At 41.9% G+C, this 23959-nt stretch overlaps 2 protein-coding genes across 2 annotated transcripts in view; both read right to left on the reverse strand.

Moving 5' to 3' along the window:
• Nucleotides 1-23959, reverse strand: part of COL14A1 (collagen type XIV alpha 1 chain) — a 389701-nt gene that overhangs the window by 335729 nt on the left and 30013 nt on the right. The window lies entirely within an intron of this gene.
• Nucleotides 1450-23959, reverse strand: part of DEPTOR (DEP domain containing MTOR interacting protein) — a 179528-nt gene continuing 157018 nt past the window's right edge. Inside the window, exon 9 of the mRNA XM_002759264.7 lies at nt 1450-6093. Coding sequence (XP_002759310.1) covers nt 5965-6093 — 129 coding nt within the window. The 3' untranslated portion in view covers nt 1450-5964. The remainder of the gene's footprint in view (nt 6094-23959) is intronic.

Below are 23959 nucleotides of genomic sequence, written 5' to 3' on the forward strand. Positions count from 1 at the left end.
ACAACAATGGAAACCACCCAAAAGCCCATAGACAAGAAAACAGATAAATAATTGGTGGTCTGGAAATTTATGAAGTTATGATAAATGAATGAATCACAACTATACACAAACATTTGAAAGAAACTTAATTATATTAATACTAGATGAAAACAACCAAGTCCTAGAAGATCATATAAAACTTGGTGCTTTTCAAATGAAGTTCATTTTTTAAAAAACATAAACATCCAAGTCATGGCACCAAAAACTAAAACTAAAACTAAAAAAAAAAAAGGCTGGGCGCGGTGGCTCATGCCTATAATCCCAGCACTTTGGGAGGCTGAGGTGGGTGGATCACGAGGTCAAGAGATTGAGATTATCCTGGTCAACATGGTGAAACCCCATCTCTACTAAAAATGCAAATATTAGCTGGGCATGGTGGCATGCGCCTGTAATCCCAGCTACTTGGGAGGCTGAGGCAGGAGAATTGCTTGAACCCAGGAGGCGGAGGTTGCGGTGAGCCAAGATTGTGCCATTGCACTCCAGCCTGTGTAACAAGAGCGAAACTCCATCTCAAAAAAAAAAAAAAAAAAGCAAACAAAAATAAATAAAAAAACATAAACAACCCTGAAGAAATAAAAAAGCGAGAAAATTATAAACTCAATGTTCATCATTGTGTTTTCCTTGGATAAGGAAAAGTGACTGGGAAAAAAATACAGTTAAGTATAAAGTATTGTCTGTATTCTGGCGCTTGGGTGGATGGTGGTTTCTAGCATTAAACCAGCTGTTTTAACACCATGATTTTTTATTTCCCGCTGTATGTGGAGACTCCCAGGAGATAGGCTCAAAGGTGACTTTTGAAGGACTATTTGGGTCCAGGGGCAGGTCTACTCATTTTTGTATTTATAGTACCTGTACACAATGTCCAGCAAAACCCAAGTCCTTAGTAAGGTTTTCTGAATGAAAGAATGAATTAGTGAATAAATTATAGAAAATTCAAAAGTGTTTTTGGGTAATTTTGAGTGTAGTCTGAATAACCTCTCATCCCAACACTTTACAGTAACCAATACACACATGAAATTATGTAACTGTTTTCCTTCCTAATTCTTTGGGAAAAAAATTAACATTCTCCCTGAGTAGTAAACAAACACATGGTATTTTTCAGTATAGAATATTCTATGACACCCATTGGTACTGATCTAGGTAGGGAGAAAATGATTCTGAATCCAGCAGAGTACCAAATAAAGCTTTTTAATGCACTATTTGTTTTCCAGGCAAAAGAACTTCAGAAAATATCCATCATTAGGTACACTTACAAATGGTACTTTTGGCTACATAGGAGAATCAGATATGAGACCCAGGTGTTTTTTCTGATAAGCGAGTAGAAGGTCAGCTTTATAACACAATCCTTTCTTAGGATAAAAAATGGCTAATTTGTTTTAAAAGACAGGAAAAGCTGAAACCCTAAAGTCATTGTTTTAAAAAATGTCACATTTATTTTCATGCTATACATCTGTGTTTTCATACAATAATTTTAAGTATTATGGCATAAATATTCATAAGAGAAGTAAATTTCAACCTAATTTAAAAATAAAGATATATACTAAGTATCTTTATTGTTTATTAATGCATTTGACAATACCATATGCTGTCTTTGATGACAAATTTCATTTCGGTACATGGCAGATTTGTCCTTTTGGTACTGAACTGAAGAAAAACATGTCACATCTGAAATTCTGCCTTAAGTGAGTAAAACCATGGTCAATTACATCAATAGATTTCAGCCAACTAGCAAAATGGAAGTGTTTTAGTCATTCTTTTTTTTTTTTGAGATGGAGTTTTGCTCTTGTTACCCAGGCTGGAGTGCAATGGCGCGATCTTGGCTCACCGCAACCTCCGCCTCCTGGGTTCAGGCAATTCTCCTGCCTCAGCCTCCTGAGTAGCTGGGATTACAGGCACGCGCCACTATGCACAGCTAATTTTTTGTATTTTTTAGTAGAGATGGGGTTTCACCATGTTGACCAGATGGTCTCAATCTCTTGACCTCGTGATCCACCTGCCTCGGCCTCCCTAGTCGTTCTTATTATTTATAAAAAATGAAACAAGATTAATAGTCAACAGGAGAGAATAGCTAATATCACCAGTTTAAAACAGGTCTTTTAATTTTTTTGCAATAGTGTCTTGCTCTATTTTCTAAGCTGGAGTGCAGTGGTGTAATCACAGCTCACTGCAGCTTCAACCTCCCAGGCTCAAGCTATCCTCCCTTCTCAGCCTCTAAGTAGCTAGGACTACAGGTGTGTGCCATCACGCCTGGCTAATTTTTTATTTTCTGTAAAGATGGGAGTTTCACTGTGCTGCCTAGGCTGGTCTCAAATTCCAGGGCTTAAGTAATCCTACCATCTCAGCCTCCCAAAATGCTGGCATTACAGGTATGAGCCACTGCACCCAGCCTAAAATAGGACTTAAAGCAGATTACTTATACCCCATATTTGAAAGAAAAGAGTATTTGGAAATGTAAGATATAGATCTGAACTGAAATCATTTTTAATATTAATTCCTGTCTCTCCAATGCAGCCACCTTTTATATGATAGTGTGAAGCTGATCACATCTAATCTATGCAAAGATGGGTATCTTCTTCATGTTATCCACCATTTCTCAACTAGTCTCTATATTAATTTACACAATTATTTAACAAAGATTGATAACACATCAGACAATAGAATCAATCCAAAAGGCAATAGCACTTCTTTCTACCAGGGAACATGGCTTTCAATTTGTGCATCCTATGCTAATATGCTAACGAAGAAACAAAAACTACTTTCATCTCTGTAGCAAAAACATAAACATAAATGCCTGGAAAATCATCATGCTGGCCAGGCTAGTCTCAAACTCCTGACCTCAAGTGATCCACCTGCCTCGGTCTCCCAAAGCACTGGAATTACAAGCTTGAGCCACTGCACTTGACTGGGTTTTCTTCTTTTTTATGTATTTACTTATTTATTGATTGATTTTTTGAGTCAGAGTCTCTCTCTGTTGCCCAGGCTGGAGTACAGTGGCTTGATCTCTGCTCACAGCAGCTTCCACCTCATTGGTTCAAGTGATTCTCCCACCTCAGCCTCTCGAGTAGCTGGGATTACAGGTGCACGCCACCACACCCAGCTGATTTTTCTGTTTTTTATTAGAGATGGGATTTCATCATGTTGGCCAGGCTGGTCTTGAACTCCTGGCCACAAGTGATCTGCCTGCCTTGGCCTCCCAAAGTGCTAGGATTACAGGCACCAGCCACTGTGCCCCACCCTTGAGGTGGGTTTTTAGACAACAATGGAGAGCTGACACACTGCTCTGTGGCAGGAATTGTGCTAGGTGAAGAGAATACCCTGGATAGTAAGACAGCCCCTGCTCTGAAGATACTTAGAGTCTACTTAAGCAAATAGACAGTAACAGGGAAATTTCAAAGTAAATGTCATCAGTGCTCTAACGGGGCACGGGGAGGACTTCAGGATCCATGGGAATTTAGAAAAGAGGCATCAATCCTAGAACTGGGGAGCTGGTGCAGGCTTCTCAGAGGAGATAATTTCTAAAGGGAATTTATATGAAGAAAGAGTTTTCCAGGCAACAGTAAGACAGAATGTTCTTCTTTCCACAAAGAAGAAAGTACATGTGCAAAGGCTGGAGGGAGTGAGATAGGGCCCCCGGGGAAGCAGGTGTAGTCATTTTAATTGCTGTGTAAAGATATAAGGGGTGGGCTGGAGGAATAACTAAGGGAAATCTCTTATGGCCTTAAGAGATTCCCTGGAATTTGGCCTTTAAACCTAGGGTGATGGGAACCAAAGAAGGAAATCCTCCCTCCCTTCTTTCCTTCCTTCCTCACGGGCAAGAGGAGGTTGTGTGCAATAGACACAGAGGGATGCTGCTCTGGTGCTTAGGTTGGCTAAAGGGAAGTTCTATTATGCCAGGGTCCAAGATAATGGGTAAAGCAGGCAAGAAGAAGATGCCATTTCTGGAAAGGCGTTCCTTCTTCTTTTGTCACTTAATGAATACCTGAGGACAGAAAGCAGTTAAGACTCATCTTTTAAAGATGCTATAAATTTTTTAAAGCCAGTGGTAAGGTTTCCCACTTCATTAGTTTTGTGGCCTTGGGCATATGACTAACCACTTTACGAGTCAGTTTCCTCATTTGTGGAGATAATGACCATATCGACTTCACAGGCCAATAAGGACAAATGGCAGAAAGTCTTAGCACAGAGCCTGGCTCAGAATAAACCCTCAATGTAAGGTCCTTAAATGGGGAAAGGCTGAGGGGAGTAACATGGGATTTAGCATTAAACCTGTGTTTGCATTCAGCCTCCGTCACTGAGTACTGCTTGCAACTGTGTGAACTTAGAGACCATTTAAAAACTTGCTCAGACTTAGTTTCCACATCTGAAAAAATGTGGATGTTAATACCTACCTTGCAAGGTGGTGATGACGGTTAAAGAATATCATAGACATTAAATGCGCAGAGCCTGCCATATAGTACAAACGCACACCCACACAGAAGTGATAGTATTTCTCAAATGTATATCAACAGTATTACTGTTAGACATTCTCTGTCCCTCCAAAATCCTATTCTCTGACTAAAGCTACAAATCAGAAACGTTAGATTACCAGAAATATATATATCTATGTCCATAACATATTTAGCACAGTAGGTCCATTCCACCAGTACCTGTACATTATGATAACCTAATACAAAGAAATGGCTGTGGTATGACATTCATATTTTATTTTGTTAATGCATGATAAAAAAAATTAACCTCTTCATTCAGATCCCTTATTTGGAATGAAGAATTTAGTATTGCCTAACTCCCTAATTTGGCACTTCGAGGAATTTCCTCTGCACACCAAGCCCCGAAATGTACTATTTTCTAGACCAAAAATGAAAACATGCATATATACAAGTGAGCTAAAAAGTTACAATGCAAGATGGTCATTTTGGTGAAAAACAATTCCCCCAAATAAGCAGCATGTCATGTCCTTAGAATATGTTACACTAGAAAGCTAGTAAAAATTCAGGCTAAGGAGGCAATCTAGAGTTCAAGTTTTATCACATATCAGCAAAGTTTTAGACTTCGCTTAAAAACAGACACCTTCAAAGTGAAATCTTGCCAGAAGGGTTGATTTTTTTAATGACGTGTATATACAAACTTCTCTGTTTTAACATTCAACATATTCAAGATTAAATCTAGAAAGCTAATATACCTGATTTATAAAACAAAATGATTTTAGGCTCAGACAGAAAATAGGGACAATTTTGTGCAGTCTCTCCCTATCTACCCTCGCCCATAGCATCACCCAGTTTTTGTTTTTTTCGTTTTTTGTTGTGTTTTTGTTTTAGCTAATGCCACAATTGAAACCTGTACTAACTTAAAAGTTGACACTAAAGGCAGGAATTGAGAAATCAATTTTTATGGCTTTTAAGCACTTGAATGCTTTAGAATCCCCTTGAAAATGCTAGTGAACAGGTCTTATTCCTTTGGATGTTGTTTCAGTTTGAATCTTGGTGACATCTAGATTCCTTGTCAAATAGATCCGTGCTAATTTTGGAGAAAGTACAATTAAAAACCCTTAACGACTACTCTATTGACTCTGGAGAAGGGGACTTTAGCATGTTGCTGTTTGGACTAGAGAAGCATTTCAACACCTTTCTGCAAACTAAGATAAAAAACAACAAACAAGACCTACAAACAGAAATCTAGTAAGGCATTTCTACCATGTAGGAAAACTCTGTTTCCCAAATGTTTTCTACACTGACATCTTATTAAAAAGATATGTTACCCGGTTCTTCCACATTCAGTGTATAAAACTCAACTTTAGATGTGTGTGTGCGGAGAAGATTCATAGGACTGAAACCATCCATTTGCATGGAAATCTCATCATTGCATTGCTTTGTGTCATTCTGGCTTCGATCACCCACAGGCCGCTAGAGGGCTGGGAGGCCCAGGAACTCAGCACTCTAACTCCTCCATGACTTCCATGACAATTGTCCGTGGGCCCGTCAGGATCAGATTGCTCACGGTCCGGTAGTCTACGTGCAAGACATTAAGCCCATTGACAGAAACGACAAACTGACAGACCTAAAGGCAAAATGCAAAAAAAAAAGAGCGTCTGTTACAGCACCTGGTTTAAAACAGAGCTTTAATAAAGACACTGTGTAGCCCTAACAGGTAACTTCATTCTTAATATACCCAAATGCATCCAACTGATGACTCCAATTCAATAATTTCCAAGGAGCCACACTTTTTCTGGAAGGCAGTATAAGTTTTTTTAAATCATTTTAGTGTTTTACAATGGGCTTAAATCCTAACTCAGAAATTTACTGTCTTGAGCTACATATTTAAATTTCTGAGCTTTAGTTCCCTCAATCCTAAAATAGGAATTAATAATAATAATAGCGATAACTACCTTAAAAGAGTGTTGTAAGAATTAATGACATATAGAGTTCCTAATTGCAGTAATTCACAGGCACATTTGCTCGCAATTATTAATTATTAGTGTTGAGGACTCAACCAAAGAATGTTAAAAATACTAAAACACTTTGGAAGCCATCATTTCCTTTTATTATTTTCTATGTGGGTAATATCAGTATAAACTTAAACACATTATTAAATCCAAAAATAGCTATACCTATTACTTAGATGCAACAAAATTGGAGAGTATTGGAAAGAGTATTAGAACGCTGTCTCTGTGAAATCAAAGATACAGATTTAAGTTATAGGTCCCTTTGGTGGAATACCTTAATCAAGTAATTTCTCCTCTTCTATGTCTCAGTGATATGAATGTCTCATTTGTAAAACAGGTAAAAATGCCTATTCTCACAGGCTCAAACTAGATAACGCATTTAAAACCTCTTTGCAAACACCAAGTGCTACACTGATGCTGAGTTCTATTAATTGCTTTCCTTTGAAAAAATACTCACTTCCTTCATAGTCACAGGCAAAACAAAATGGAAAGTGGGCAGTAGTACATGGACTGGTTATGTACCCAATAAACACTTGCTGTTGTCATAAACCTCAACACTTTCCACTCCCCAACCTACATTACTAGCATGTTTTCTCTACATAAGATCACAACACTATTACTGTTTCTCTTTTCTTCGTTCCACAGATTTGTCCTCCTGGACTCAGGGCATATGTTATACAAAATCAGCAGTTTTTTCTTTTTTCAGATGGAGTCCCACCGTGTCACCTAGACTGGAGTGCAGTGGCACCATCTCAGCCCATCGCAACTTCCACCTCCCTGGTTCAGGCAATTCTCCTGCCTCCTGAGTAGTTGGGATTATAGGTGCCTGCCACCACACCTGGCTAATTTTTGAATTTTTAGTAGAGATGGGATTTCACCACGTTGGTTAGGCTGGTCTCAAAGTCCTGACCTCGTGATCCTCCCACCTCAGCCCCCAAAAGTGCTGGGATTACAGGAGTGAGCCACTACGCCCAGCCAAAATCAGCAGTTTTCAACTATGGCGGAGGTCTTAGTCATAATCAAGGTCACACTAGCAGGTCACAGTCTATCCTGGACTTGGCCACAGTAATTTGCAAGCCAATTTAGAGGTAATGTAGGCATCAGCTCAGGCTTTGTTTTTTCTGCTGCAGCAGATTCATGAGCCAAAGAATGAGAGGAATTTCACCTCCTTCCTAACCCAGAGCATTAGATTCTAGACTTGGGCCTTCAAATCCCTTGTCTTTTCCACAGATACAGGGCTTTCCTTCTCCAAAAAGATAAATGGCAGTTTTTTGTTTTTTGGTTTTTTTTGAGACAGAGTCTTGCTCTGCCGCCAGGCGCCAGGCTGGAGTACAGTGGCAGGATCTCAGCTCACTGCAACCTTCACCTCCCAGTTTCAAGCAATTCTCCTGCCTCAGCCTCCCGAGTAGCTGGGACTACTGGTGCATACCACCATACCCAGCTAATTATTGTATTTTTAGTAGAGACGGGGTTTCACCATGTTGGCCAGGATGGCCTCCATCTCTTGACCTTGTGATCCGCCCACCTCAGCCTCGATGAATAGCCTTTTTGCATTGCCAAATGAGATGGCAGGAGTTGCCAGGGGATTGTCCCTTCCAGCTGACAATCACAGGTTCCCTGAGATTAGCCATGCATCTGCATCACTCAGGGATCATATTCAGCATTTAGCCTCTTTTTTTTTTTTTTTGAGATGGATTCTTGCTCTGTTGCCCAGGCTGTAGTGCAGTGGCATGATTCAGCTCACTGCAACCTCCACCTCCCAGGCTTAAACAATCATCCTACCTCAGCCTCCCTGGTAGCTGGGATTACAGGTCATGAGTTCGAGACCAGCCTGGCCAACATGGTGAAACCCCATCTCTACTAAAAATACAAAAAAACAAAAAATTAGCTGGGCATGGTGGCAGATGCCTGTAATCCCAGCTACTTGGGAGGCTGAGGCAGGAGAATTGCTTAAACCCAGGAGGCAGAGGTTGCAGTAGGCCGAGATCATGCCACTGCACTCCAGCCTGAGCAATAGAGCGAGACTCCCACTAAAAAAAAAAAAAAAAAAAAAAAAATCCAGACTCCGGCTTCTCAGGTACAGTCAGAAGCTCTGATCATATCAGGCCTAGATGGCCATGTGGCCACAGCTGAGTAGAGCCTGCCAGTTCTACACAGGGCACAATCACTCATTTGCCACGTCCTTATTACCTCCTATCTTCCTAATACCTGGCTGCCAGGCATGTGAGTTTGCGGTCCTTAATCTGGGGCCACAGAGGGAAAAGAGCTGAAGAGAGGGTGGCTTGAAGCGTCAAGAACTGAAGGACCACAATGTTCATCAACAGATGAAAGGAGGCTGGGTGTGGTGGCTCATAACTGTAATTCTAACACTTTGGGAGGCTGAGGCAGGAGGATCACTTGAGCCTGGGAGTTTGAGACCAGCCTGGACAACATAGTGAGACCCTGTCTCTAAAAAAAAATTATATATACATATATATTTTTAAATTTAATAAGACAGATGAAAGAAGAAATATAATTCAGTATATCCATATGCTGGAATGTTATTCAGCCATAAAATGGAACATACAACATGCTACAACATAGGTGAGCCCTGAAAACATTATGCTAAGTGAAAGAAGCCAGCCAGAATAGACCATAGAATGTAAAAGCCCGTTTATATGAAATGTCCGGAGAAGGAAAATCCACAGAGACAACAAGCAGATTACAGATTACCTAGGGTTGGGAGCAGGGGTGGTGGGGTGGGGCATGGAAGTGATTGGTAATGGGCACGGGGTTTCTTTTAGGGGTGATGAAAATGCTCTAAAATTGTTGTAATAGCGACATAACTCTGTGAATAGACTAAAAACTGCTGAATTCTACAGTTTACATGGATAAATTGTATGGTATATGAACTATATCTCCATAAAGCTCTTAAATAATGAAACAAAACAAGAAAACATTAAAGGGAAGAAGGGCCTGATGTTAACAGTGGGTAGATCCTTGTAGATGGAAGGGAGAGGCTGCTGGTTTGGTTCAGTATAGGATCCTGTGTACCTCCTGATTGCGGAGCTCTTGGAGACTACAGAAGCTAGGATGGTCACAGCTGTACGTGTGGGAGTGTGAGCACCTGGTGAACTCTGCTTAGGACCCATACCCAGGTGTTCAAGGGTAGGAACAGGCAGTCAGCAGGGCTGTCTGGACAAGGACCAGTGGCACCAGTCACTAATACTGGTCAGGGTCTATTTTACTGGGCTGCCTAATAAGCCCTGGGATGGGGCCAGTGGTGTGGTGCACATGATCTCAAATGGGAAGGGACACGGGCAAGGGACACCAAAATCATCTGACAATGAACTTGTCATCATCAACCTTGGTGATGGCCACTTCAACTGAATTTAATTTTAGAAAAACAGGCCAGGTGCGGTGGCTCATGTCTGCAATCATAGCACTTTGGGAGGCCAAGGTAGGTGCATCACTTGAGCTCAGGAGTTTGAGACCAGCCTGGGCAACATGGAGAAACTTTGTTTCTGCAAAATAAAAAAATAAAATTAGCCAGGTGTAGTGGCACATGCCAGTTGTTCCAGCTACTTGGAGGGTGGAGGGAGCCTGAGGCAAAAGTATCACTTAAACCTAGGAGGTCGAAGCTGCAGTGAGCCAAGATCATGCCACTGCACTCCAGCCTAAGTTAAAAAAAACAAAAAAACAAAAAAAAAAAAACAGAAAATGGTCGTTTCTTGTTTTTGTTTTGTAAGTGCATGCACACACACATTTCTCAAATGCCAGTTTGTGACTAATTCGCTCTCTCATAAAGTAAGGCTGATTCAAGGCTACCCTAGGCATGAGGACAGTCTCACTCCCTTGCATTCCCATATGCTGTCCAGAGCAGCCAGTCAAGAGCGGTCAGAGCAAGTGCGCTGGGAACTGCTCATTTCCCACAAACCGTCTTACTTGTGCTTCCACCTGAGCACTTCTCTAGGGGTATAGATCCTCTATCACAGGTGTTCCGGAGAAAAAGGCCAAGACATCTTATACCTAATAGTGTGTGGAGAACCTAAAGAAAGATTTATTAGGTAGGTGCAAAAGTAATTGTGGTTTTGCAATTTTTAATTGGAAAAACTGCAGTCACTTTTGCACCTAATAAATACCAGCATCTTTGCCTTCATGAAGCTTACAATGTAGTTTAGGAGGCAGAGTATCAAAGGCAGGATCCTTTTCAAAACTGCAGGCAACTCTCAATCAATTCTGTCATATATTGAAAAACCTATTATTTCTCAAACACCAATCCACATACTTTACACACTTGATAAAAATTGTCCTCAAAGTCATGTGGTGACATCTGTTGGTGTTTGGTTATCCAGCTTCATTTCTCTACAATCAGCTTGATATCTTTTTCAGGTATCACCTTTCCTCTGCTGTGGGCAGTATGGATAGGAATGTCAATTAATATGCCCTGCCCTCCCGCTATGCATAGGGTCACCTGACCCCAAGCTTGGCCAATCAGACCCTGTCTCCTGGACCACTGACTGTGGAGCTGAGTAACACAGGAAAGTTCATTTGCTCTGGTATTTGGGTCCCCAAATCTGCCTTGGTTCCTCTCCTTTATCATTTGGTTCTCCAGGCTAGGCATGGTGGCTCACACCTGTGATCCCAGCATTTTGGGAGGCTGAGGTGGGTGGATCGATCACCTGAGGTCAGGAGTTTGAGACCAGCCTGACCAACATGGTTAAACTCCATCTCCACTAGATACAAAACATTAGCGGGGCGTGGTGGCACATGCCTGTAATCCCAGATACTTGGGAGGCTGAAGCAGGAGACTCCCTTGAACCCGGGAGGTGGAGGTTGCAACAAGAGCAAAACTCCATCTCAAAAAAAAAAAAAGAAGCTTGTTTCTCTGGATCTGCCTTTCTTTTACATACCGATGTCTTTTCAGTAAATTTCTTGTTTTTTTTTTTGATGATTTCTGTCATTAGCAACACACCATCCCTAATGTAATATATATACATATTTTTAAAGACAGAGTCTCACTGTCTCTCATGCAGGAGTGCAGTAGCAGGATCTTGGCTCAGTGCCACCTCCTACACCCAGGTTCAAACAATTCTCATGCCTCAGTCTTCCAAGTAGTTGGGACTACAAGCACGTGCCACCACACCTGGCTAATATTTTTGTATTTTTAGTAGAGACAGGATTTTACCTTGTTGACCAGGCTGGTCCCAAACTCCTGACCTCAAGGGATCTGCCCTCATTGGCCCCTAAAGTGCTGGGATTACAGGCATGAGCTACCATGCTTGGCCCCCCATGCAATCTTTATAAACAAACTAAATGTCAGAGAGGTTAAGTTGTTTTGCTAAAGGTCACATAACTAAGTGCTTCATCTGGAATCTAACCTCCACAGTACTCTGCAGCCCTATATAAAAACAGATTTATAAAGCACAATATGTATGTGCAAGTTCTCAGGCATGAACAGAATAGTGGATGACAAACGTTTCTTCTCTTTAACTGTTAAACAGTCCCTAGGTCTGCTCAAATATCTTACGGTGCTGATGTTTAGCTTCTTTCAGCTTCGTAAGGAGGTTTTTATTCAATTAAGGTTGGGTTGTTTTTTGTGTCACTAAAAACTCTCAATATTACGTAAACTTAGATACTTATCTCAAACTTTTTCCTTAAGGCAAAAAACAATGCCTTCAAAACATTTATCATGTTAATATTCAAAGTAGTAATTTTAGATTGAGGCTGTTAGGGCCAGTCATGGTGGCTTATGCCTGTAAATCTAGCACTCTGAAAGGCCAAGACAGGCGGATCACTTGAGGTCAGGAGTTTGAGGCCATGGGTGATGGATGCACCAAAATTTCACAAATCATCACTAAAGAACTTACGTAACCAAACACCACCTGTCACCCAGTAACCTATGGAAATTTAAAAAAAAATTTTTTTTAAAGGAGTTCGAGACCAGCCTGGCCAACATGGTGAAAACCCTGTCTCCACTAAAAATACAAAAATTAGGAAGTCATGGTGGCGCATGCCTGTAATCCCAACTACTCCGGAGGCTGAGGCAGGAGAATCACTTGGAACCTGGGAGGCAGAGGTTGCAATGAGCCAAGATTGTACCACTGCACTCCAGCCTGGGCACAGTGAGAGTCTGCCTCAACAAAATAAAATAATAAAAAATACACTGAGCGCAGTGGCTCACACCTGTAATGCCAGCACTTTGGGAGGCCGAGGCAGGTGGATCATCAGGTGGTTCATCTGGGGTCAGGAGTTTAAGACCAGCCTGCCGACATGGTGAAATGCCGTCTCTCCCCAAAATACAAAAATTAGCCAGGTGTGGTGCTGCATGCCTGTAATCCCAGCTACTTGGGAGGCTGAGGTAGCTTGAACCCAGGAGGCAGACGCTGCAGTGAACTGAGATTGCGCCATTGTACTTCAGCCTGGGCAACAAGAGTGAAACTTGGTCTCAAAAACAAAATAGAAAATAGGTTTAGGCTGTTAGGAGAGACGTCATCCCTCCCTAAGTGGTCTGAAAAACTGCTGTGGTTCCAGCAGTTCCAATGTCCTATTAGTGAAAATGTACAAAATGTTCTAGCAATGTAGGTATTACTATGTAACATATTCAGTTATAATGAATTTTCAGCTAACATCTATGGTACACTATGTTTTGCAAATCAACACATATTATGAGTAACCACAGGAAGCACTCAGCCTGGGGGAAGTTATTTCCCCTCTGTATTAAAAAGTGCACAGGCATAAACACACAGAACACATGACTACCTCTGAATGGGCCACCTTAGGAACTTATTATCTTCTACTTGAGGTGGGATGATTTAGATGCCACCCACTGGTGGTAACAAGAGTCCAAGTGAGGTAGCAATATTTTTTTTCCTTATAATTATCTTTATCAGATCTGTTTTCAAAGATGACATCGCATTTCCCTAGTTCTTGGAAAAGGGATCAATCATGAGCTCATGTAACTGCCCTGTAACTCACCTCCCACAAGGATGTGGTACCTTCACCTTCAAATGAAAGGATAAGGAGCAAATCCTCAAATGTAAAGGAAAAACAAAACTTTCACAAGTAATATGAAGCCTAGGTAAGTAATGTCTCCAAGCAAATGGGCAATGGAGGAAAGTTCTGAGAACCGCTGGGCATGATGGCTCACACCTGTAATCCCAGCACTTTGGGAGGGTGAGGCAGGCGGATCAGAAGGTCAAGAGATCGAGACCATCCTGGCCAACATGGTGAAATCCTGTCTCTACCAAAAATACAAAAATTAGCTGGGCATGGTGGTGCATGCCTGTAATCCCAGCTACTCTGGATGCTGAGGCACGAGAATTGCTTGAACCCTAGAAGCAGAGGTTGTAGTGAGCTGACATCGAGCCACTGCACTCCAGCCTGGGCAAAAGAGTGAGACGCTGTCTGAAGAAAAAAAAAAAAAAAAAAAAGTTCTAAGAACCAAAGTTAGCCTTGTAAGAATAAACAGAAAGCAGGAGGCAGGACTCAGCACATTTCAGGGTGTGATCAGGTTGGGATAAATACCTAGGCTGAACTCCAGCCTTCCTCCTGCTAGGAAGCTAAACTCACTAAATAATCTTGCCTCCAATTCCTCTCCCTGCGCCAGTCCTGGCAGATGTACGATAATCCCCTGGACAGATTGAGTGCCTGTGGGACTGTTTAATTGCATATTTGTTCTTATAGGCTGGAGTCCCGTCACAATGACTCGACTGTTTCATCCAAAGTGAGAGTTAAGTTGGGGAGAAACACTACACCTATGATTACATAATTGTCTTCTCACTGCTGGGAAGTCTGTATTCACCAACAAACTTGCATCCCAGAAATTGTTGTATTCACGTCAATGCCTTCTTGTTGTTTTCTTTCTGATCTTGAAGGAAAGTGAAGGATTGAAGGGGAAGGCTGCTTTGACTATCCCTGAAAATAGCATAAAACGTTTAACAAGACAGAGAAAGTCAGACAGAAAAGAAAGATAAGATACACACAAATAGATGTGGAAAATGACCAGGGAGAGCTGAGACCTGGTTAGTCGAATAGGAAAGTCTCCCCAGTTAAATGATACAGAAAGCGGAACAAGCTGTCAAGTAGCAAGCCATTACTAAAACCTTCATCCAGTGGGGCACTCATTTGTGTTCTAGAGATCATCCTGATCCAACTGCCATAAAAAGTGGAATTCTTTTCTACAAATCCCTACTAGGTATCCAGCCCATCTCTCTGGAGTACTTACGTTAGGAAATACACCACTTAATGAGGAAGACGTTTGAAGTCCAGTTACATGTTAAAAGTTTTAACTATGCATTCAGTTAACATTGAGCCATTTTCACTGCTCAGTGGCTCAAGTGAAAAAGCACACCCAAATACAGAAAGGTGACTCTCAAACCGTAGTGTAAATATGAGTCACCTTTGGGATCTCGTTCTAAGTATGAGGTCTCAGATCTCACCCAAGACCTACCAAATCAGACCGTTTGGAGGTGTGTCCCAAGATTTACAATTTCATGGAACCTATCAGGTGATTTTGGTACAGAACTACATTGAGAAACAGTGCTATTAATTATCTGCTAGGATTTTTTCTACCAAAAGTCAGTTGAAATGCTTACCCCATACCTGTTTGTATTATAATATTCTTTGACCATGAGCATTAACTGCCTCATGCAAGAAGAAAGCTGAGGTTTTAGTTATTAAAATTATTACTTGCCTAAAGATCAGGGGTGGTGGCTCATGACTGTAATCCCAAACTTTGGGAGGCTGAGGAAGGCGGATTACTTGGGGTCAGGAGTTTGAGACCAGCCTAGCTAACATGGTGAAACCCCATCTCTACTGAAAATACACAGATTAGCCAGGCATGGTGGTGGGTGTCTGTAATTCCAGCTACTTGGGAGACTAAGGCATGAGAATCTCTTAAACCTGGGAGGCAGAGACTCAATCAAGACTGAGCTGAGATTGTGCCACTTCACTCCAGCCTGGGCAACAGAGCAAGACTCCATCTCAAAAAACAAACAAACAAACAAAACAATAAAATTAATGCTTGCCTAAAGTCTGTTTCATTTTTAGAGTCAAATTTTTCTATTTTTTAAGCTTCAAAACCGATAATAATAATGATGGACAGAAATGACTAAGTTTAGAGCCATTATCAGAGATAGTAATCAGACTCCTGAGAATAAAGACTCAGGCTTTTTGGCAGCTGAAACACCAAAAAGAAAAAGGCTCACAGTGAAGCAGAGCAACAAAAGTCATGAGTAGTGTAAGAAATATTTGAAAGCTGTTGACATTTAGATTTTAGAAAAAAACGTTATTCTTTTGATTGTTCCCATTTCCTTAACCTTTGCTCTGAATCATACATCTGGTTTTTATAACATAATATCAGTTGTGAAAGCAATGTCATGCACATTTACACAAAGCACTGTCTTCTTAGAATTTGTTATTTCTCCTCTCTGTTGCCTATATCTGAGGAAGCCTAGCCATTGGGTCCATCCATGTCTTCATCTGGTTAGGCTGCTACAGCAAACATTAGATACCATAAACGGAGTGGCTTATAAACAATACATATTTACTTCTCCCATTTCTGCATCTTGGTTAAGTCCAACATCAAGGCGGTGGCAGGTGTCTGGTGAGGCCTGCTTCTTCACAGATGGCACCTTCTATGTCCTCACATGGTAGAAGGGGCAATCTCTTTCCCGCCACTTTCACAAGGGCACTAATCCCATTCATGAGGGCTCTGACCCGATGACAGAATCATTTCCCACAGGCCCTGCCTTTCAATACCTGATCACTTTGAGAGGTAGGATTTTAACATACTAATTGGGAAGAGACGTAAACATTCAAACCATAGCAGTTCATGTCCCCAGACTGCCTCTCAGGTCTCAACTTGCCAGTCAGCATGGGCAGGGATGTAATAGTTAATAAGAACATCTAACAATTTTCCCAAACTCTTTGCACGTGTAATTTCATTAAAAATTCCCAATGCAGGTCTTATTATTTTTATTTCCATCTCATGATTGAGAATGTAGATTCAGAAAAGTAAAGTAATTGGCCCAAGGTCATGGAGCTAGTAAGTGGTGAAACCAGGATCTGATTCCCAACTTGTACACTTAAGACCTAGGCTGTTCTGCCCCCTGAGCAATGAATAACCAGCTTCCCCCAAACTGGCACAGACACCACATAGATAAGCATCTTGGCCTGGTGTCTAAGCACCTCTTACATTTCCTTCCTTCCTTCCTTCTCTTCCTCCCTCCCTCCCTCCTTTTTCCTTCCTTCCTTCCTTCCTTCCTTCCTTCCTTCCTTCCTTCCTTCCTTCCTTCCTTCCTTCTCTTCCTCCCTCCCTCCTTTTTCCTTCCTTCCTTCCTTCCTTCCTTCCTTCTCTTCCTCCCTCCCTCCCTCCTTTTTCCTTCCTTCCTTCCCCCCTCCCCTCCTTCCTCCCTCCCTCCCCTCCTTCCTCCCTCCCTCCTTTCTCCTTCCTTCCTCCCTCCTTTCTCCTTCCTTCCTTCTTCCCTACCTCCTTTCTGCCTTCTTTCCTCCCTCCCTCCTTTCTCCTTCCTTCCTTTTTTTTTCTTTGTCACACAGGTTGGAGTGCAGAGCTGCAATCTTGGCTCATTGAAACTTCTACCTTCCAGGTTTAAGCTATATCCTCCCACCTCTGCCTCATGAGTATCTGGGACCACAGACATGTGCCATCATGTCCGGCTAATTTTTGTAGAGACAGGGTTTTGCCATGTTGCCCAGGCTGCTCTTGAACTCCTGAGCTCAGGCAATCCACTTGCCTTGGCTTTCCAAGTACTGGGATTACAGGTGTGAGCTATTGTGCCAGTCTATAGTGAATTTCTTCTCTCTCTCTCTCTCTTTCTTTCCTTCATTCCTTCTTTCTTTTCTCTTTCTTTCTTTCTGTCTCTTTCTGTCTTTCTTTCTTTTTTTCTTTCCTTCCTTCCTTCCTTCTCTTTCTCTCCTTCTCTCTCTTTCTCCCTTTCTCTCTCTCTTTCTCTCTTTCTCCCTGTCTCTCTCTCTCTCTCTTTCTCTCTCTCTCTCTCTCTTTCTCTCTCTCTCTCTCTCTCTCTCTCTCTCTCTCTCTCTCTCTCTCTCTCTCTCTCTCCCTCTCTCTCTCTCTCTCTCTCTTTATCTCTTTCTCTCTTTCTTTCTTTCTTGACAGAGTCTCACTATGTCACCCAGGCTAGAATGCAGTGGCAGGATCTTGGCTCACTGCAACCTCTGCCTCCTGGGTTCAAGCAACTCTCTTGCCTCAGCCTCCTTAGTAGCTCAGACTACAGGTGCACACCACCATGTCTGGCTAATTGTTTTTGTATTTGAGTAGAGACAGGGTTTCACCATGTTGCCCAGGCTGGTCTCAAATTCTTGGCATCAAGTGATCCACCTGCCTCAGCCTCCCAAAGTTCTAGGATTATAGACATGAGCCACCAGGCCCAGCCAAATTTCTTAAGAACATTGTATTTGACTTTTCCTTCCACCATGCCTGAAAATGGAATCATGTTCACTGGGTCATCATCTTCACCACCACCATTGCCAACACCATTGCCATCATCTTTACAGATGGAAGAAAATGATGGAGAATATGACAGGGGCATTGTCACTCTTTGAACAGTAACTTGGCCTAATCTTTACGCCTGGGCCATATCTGGCAGGGGCATATAGGGTCTTACCTTCAACCAGTTCAAATAACAAATAACCATGTTTATTACAACCTGGAGGAGAAGGAGGAAGGTCCCTCTCCCTGTTGGCAGCCCCGTTCTTCTGCTAGAGTGACACAAGGATGTAATAATGAGGTGAAAATTAATGACTCCTGGATGAAGAATTTAAACATTCCAGGAGGAAAGATATCATACAAATATTAAGTGTATAATTACCCATGGTAATAGTGCTTCAGCCAGCAAAATCCCCCGACACACCATTCGTCACAGGGGTCGATGGTATCCCCTAATCTCTGCCTTGAACTGACATGCCCAATTCCACTCACATTCCTTCTTTGTTGCTGTTGCAATCTTTGCTTCATAATAGAAACAGGACAGCAGATGATGAAATAATTTACCATCTGTCTTCTGTAGGTGGGTGAGAAACTCAGAAGCAGGTGATCGACACAGTATGCATGTTACCATGTTCACTGTGGGGGCGGGGCACCCTGCACTTGCCTAGAAAGTTTGGCATAATCACAGTAAAAATGAATTCCTCAAGAAGTTTGTCTTTAGGGATACTCTCATTGTCTTCCTTCTTCCCACCCCAGTGATGGTTTCCCCAAGGCTAGAGTTAAGTGTAGGGTAATGAAGAAAACATTGGAGGGGTCTGGAGGTAAGTTCTCCTCTCTGCCCTGGACTTCACTTCATGAGCTGAGTTGCTGTGAACATGCAACTTCACTTTTCAAAACGCTCATTCTCCATCTGATAAATTGGGCAGAAAAAAAATTATACTTATTAGGAACTTGAAAGTATATTTCAGTTCATGGCTGGGTGCGGTGGGTCACACCTGTAATCCCAGTACTTTGGGAGGCTGAGGCAGGCAGATCACTTGAGGCCAGGAGTTTGAGACCAGTCTGGCCAACGTGGTGAAACCCCATTTGTACTAAAAATAAAAATGTCAGCCAGGCATGGAAGTATGCGCCTATAATTCCTGCTACTCACCAGCTACTCAGGAGGCTGAGACGCGAGACTCGCTTAAATCTGGGAGGTGGAGGCTGCAGTAAGCCAATATCACGCCACTGCACTCCAGCCTGGGCAACCCAGCCTGGGCTACACAGTGAGGTCCTGTCTCAAAAAAAAAAAAAAAAAAAAAGTATATTTCTGTCCTTAAATTTCATGTGAAAAAATAACTTCTACTTATTAGTGATTGAAAAATTCATTTACTATTAACAACAATGAGCAACACTGGTTTACTGTTTACAGGAACTAGACCAGCCATTTGCTTATATTTGTTCTTTGTTTTTGAGATGGAGTCTCTCTCCTTGCCAGGCTGGAGTGCAGTGGTGTGATCTCAGCTCACGACAACCTACATCTCCCAGGTTCAAGTGTTCTCCTGCCTCAGCCTCCTGAGTAGCTGGGATTACAGGTGCATGCCATCACACCTGGCTAAGTTTTATATTTTTAGTGGAGGCAGGGTTTCACCATGTTGGTCAGGCTGGTCTCGAACTCCTGATGTCGTGATCCACCCACCTTTGCCTCCCAAAGTGCTGGGATTACAGGTGTGGGCCACTGTGCCTGGTGCTTATATTAAATTTGTGAAGGAAACACTCTTCTTGGACATGTAAACTGAGGTTCAGAACAGTACAAATGAAAGAATATAAGATGGGAGTCTCTCTCATGCCCATGTGTGTTTTAGGTGAACAAACAAAGAAAAAACAAAGAAAAATGAACAAACAAAGAAAAAAGCTAAAAGACATATGATAAACTTCTATTCTTTTAGGACAGTGTAGTATTGGTATGGACAAATAGACAAATACAACAGAATGGAAAATCCAGCAACTAAACAGCATGCACAGACACTTGACTTACGATAAAGGCAGCTGCAGGGAAGAACTGTTTCATAATGATAAAAGGTCTAATCCATGAGAAGGGTATGAAAATTAAAAACATATATGCCTTAAATTACCCAACAAAGCCTTAAATTACAGGAAACAAAACTCACAGAATCCAAGAGATAAACAAGTATTTTGACAATAGTAGTTTGGTCCCACTTTCAATAAAGCATAGGACAGCTAGGCAGAAGATCACTCTAGATATATAATACATATGCATAACATATGACTAGTAATTCCACTCCTAAATATGTACTCCATACTATAACTATAGCATGAGTAATTTAGATAAAGTTCAAGAGTATACAAATAACCTATGGCCTTAGAATTTCTTGGTGGTGTTACAATAGCAGTTCACTTTGTAATAACTGGAGATGTATATAAATAATTTGTACATTTTCTATATAGTTCAATACAAATTGCTTTAATTCTTACCTTTACAATTGATTAGCTGTATGACTTTGGGCCAGTTAATAATTCTCTGAGTTATAATTTACTCATCTGTAAAATGGGAATCAAGTTTATTATGAGGATTAACTCTAAGTACTAATCTCAGTGTTTATTACCACTGAATGTTAAATAAATATTGTTTTCCTATTCCATCTTTCCCCATGTACAATCCCTGTTCTCCCAAATGGCCAAAAGAATGCAGATTATTGAAAGGGAAACAAATCATTGCATGGGTCCATACCCAAAAGAGCCAGTTGGGATTCTGTCTTGGAAATGGCAATAGATGTTAATATGATGTTATTCATTCAGATCAGAAAGGAAAAATTCAAATAAAAACAAAACAAAACAAAAACCCACAGGGTATGAGAGGGAATCTGCTCCAATCTAAGAGAACTCCCCATGGACAGAGAATCTAGAAGCCACTTTAAACAATCACCATACTTTTAAGGGAAACAGAGCCATCAAATTCTGTTAGAGAGTGTCTGGTCCTGACCATAAGTCATCTGCATTAACGAAGTTGCTTTAGAACTGAAACAGCTGTGCGGTGTAACTAGACTCTTAGATGGTCTTTCACCAAAATATTAGTTAGAGATATAAACTGAGTCAAGATTTGCTGGTATCTCGGAATTCCTTACATCTTTAGAATGTTTCATATTCATAAAAACATTCACATTCAGCAAGGATACTACTTAGGAGTTTGGAATACTGCTGTAGTAGATAAGTTATGTGTTTGTGTCTAGTGCACATGGCCCTGACAGCAGAACCCTGTTCTTGGAAGAAAAAAAAAAGTAGAAGAAAAGAAAACTTGCAGCTGTATGTTCAGCCCCATAAATTTCTCGGCCAAGGATGCAACTGGCTGGAGAGTGACTGCGTGATCCTGTTCTTGGACAAACACAGCATCCTCTCCAGAGAACTAGTCTTCCTATACGCTTTAAGCATTTTAAGCATGCTAGAGGGCTATGCAGTGCCCCCAAAGGACAGACCGTGTAATTGGCCTTTAAAGAAAGCCAACCATATGTAAGAATGACTATCTTTCACAATCAAACAACAATAAGTAAGCATTTTTGTTTCAAATTGAGAAATTCGAAGTGCCTGCTGGTCTCACACAGAATCTGCCCCCCATTCGCCCTAAATCAATCAAAGCTCTGTTTAAGATCTAGGCTTCCTCTTGGTCCGCTCTGTTCAGCAGACTGGGTTAATCACAGGGTGATTGTGGTGTACATAAAAGAAGGAAGGTATAGGGAACCCTGTTTCGGTTCATACATCCTGGATTCACAAGCTAGGGCAAAAACTTGCCTTCCTGGGAATTCTCTCTAGAGGCTTAGATCAGGCTGTGCAGAGAATTTGTGACTGACACTGATGGCTCATGTCACCATCAGCAGCTTGTGACAGCTCTAGGAGGTGTCACAATTCCAAGGGTCGCTTGCGTTAAGGACGGCATTCTATCTGGTGGTTTCTGAATGTTATAAGAAGTGTTCAGTTGCAGGGCTAGGTGCAGTGGCTCACACCCATAATCCCAGCACTTTGGGAAGCTGAGGTGGGCGGACCACCTGAGATCAGGAGTTCGAAACCAGCCTGGCCAACATGGCAAAACACTCTCTCTCCTAAAAATCCAAGAGTTAGCTGGGCATGGTGGAGGGCACCTGTAATCTCAGCTACTTGGAAGGCTGAGGCATGAGAATCGCTTGAACCTGGGAGGCAGAGGTTGCAGTGAATGAAGATTGCGCCATTGCACTCCAGTTGCTGAAAAGAAGGAATATTTACAAGCTATAACCACAACATTATAGTAGAGGAGGATTTCCTCCTCTACTACTGAAGGAAAGGGATCTGACACCTAAGAACAAATTCTTACTGTTACGTACCTACACCCCTATACAATATTTGCGTTTACTGTGGATACAGGAATTTCTTTAGATTACCCTCTAATTTCGAATAGGGTGGGAGGGAGGGGTTCCAACAGCAAGAGACACATTCTTTTGTTTGTTTGTTTGTTTGTTTTGAGGCAGGGTCTCACTCTGTCACACAGGCTAGAGTGGAGTGCAGTAGTGCCATCTCAGCTCACCACCTCCCAGGTTCAAGTGATCCTCCTATCTCAGCCTCCCGAAGAGCTGGGACTACAGGCATGCACCACCATGCCTGGCTAATTTTTTTGTATATTTTGTAGAGACAGGGTTTTACCATGTTGCCCAGGCTTGTTCTTAAATTCCTAGATTCAAGTGATCTGCCCGCCTCGGCCTCCCAAAGTGCTAGAATTCCAGGCATGAGCCACTGCACCTGCCAAGAGACACAGTCTTAACACATATCACTCCCACACAAGCTTATAGTAAAAAGGAAAGAGGTTCCACAAGGATGAACTTCCTCCCTGATCCCCCATTTTTTCCTCCATAAGACTCTTTTGCCCAATTATCTGTTTGGCTTTAATAAATGTTTATTAATAACTACTTACCCAGAAATTATTTTTTTTTCTAGATTATGTCAAAAATGCAAAATTAATATAACAATGATTTTAAAAGATCAAATACTAAACAAGATGCAGTATAAAGTTAATAATCATGGCCTGGCATGGTGATTCACACCTGTAATCATAGCATTTTGGGAGGCTGAGGCGGGCAGATCACTTGAGGTCAGGAGTTCAAAACCAGCCTGGCCAACATGGTGAAACCCCGTCTCTACTGAAAATACAAAACAATTAGCCAGGCATGTTGGCAAGCACCTGCAATCCCAGCTACTTTGGAGGCTGAGGGAGGAGAACAGCTCGAACCTGGAAATTGGAGGTTGCAATGAGCCAAGATTGTGCTACTGCACTCCAGCTTGGGTGACAGAGCAAGACTCTGTCTCAAAGCATAAATAAAGTTACTAATTATGCAACTAATCACATTACAGCTTTATTTTTATAAATGCAATGGATTTTTCATATTTATATTTCATTTGTAGGGGGTGATTTAGGATGTGCTGGTGACATTATCTAACCTGTAAGGGTGAGTCAACACATCCCACTTCCCTTATTCTTCCTCCAAGGTGGCGCTGCTCTGATCTCAGCTAAGAATACAGTGTGTGTGTGTGTGTGTGTGTGTGTGTACATGCTTTGCAGAGATAAACAGTTATACCACCATCTTGTTGGTAGTGTAAAAGGATTATAAATAAGACTGAGCATGGAGCAACCTCTTTTTGGGTGTGATGGGGACTAAGCAACCTTCAACATCCTTTGCTGGATGCCCCCAGGGGTGAGAGCCAAGTAGCAGGTTTCTCTGCTCCAGAGCCCCTTCCTCTCCCTCTGTCTCAGCTGGACTGCGATGGCACGATCTCTGCTCACTGCAGCCTCCGCCTCCCAGGTTCAAGCAATTCTGCCTCAGCCCCGTAAGGAGCTGGGATTACAGATGTGAGCCACCAGCCCCTTTCATTTTTTGCCGGTACATGGTTGTATTCGGGACCAAGCAAGCTGTGGGCCAGGGATTGGAGTTGCCAATCAAGCTACTCAGGACAGACTCGGTTCAAGAAGTCATGCTAAAGGCTCAAAAGAGTGATCCATATTGACTTGGCTA

This window comes from Callithrix jacchus, chromosome 16 (assembly GCF_049354715.1).
Source record: "Callithrix jacchus isolate 240 chromosome 16, calJac240_pri, whole genome shotgun sequence".
In the NCBI taxonomy this organism is placed as follows: Eukaryota; Metazoa; Chordata; class Mammalia; order Primates; family Cebidae; genus Callithrix; species Callithrix jacchus.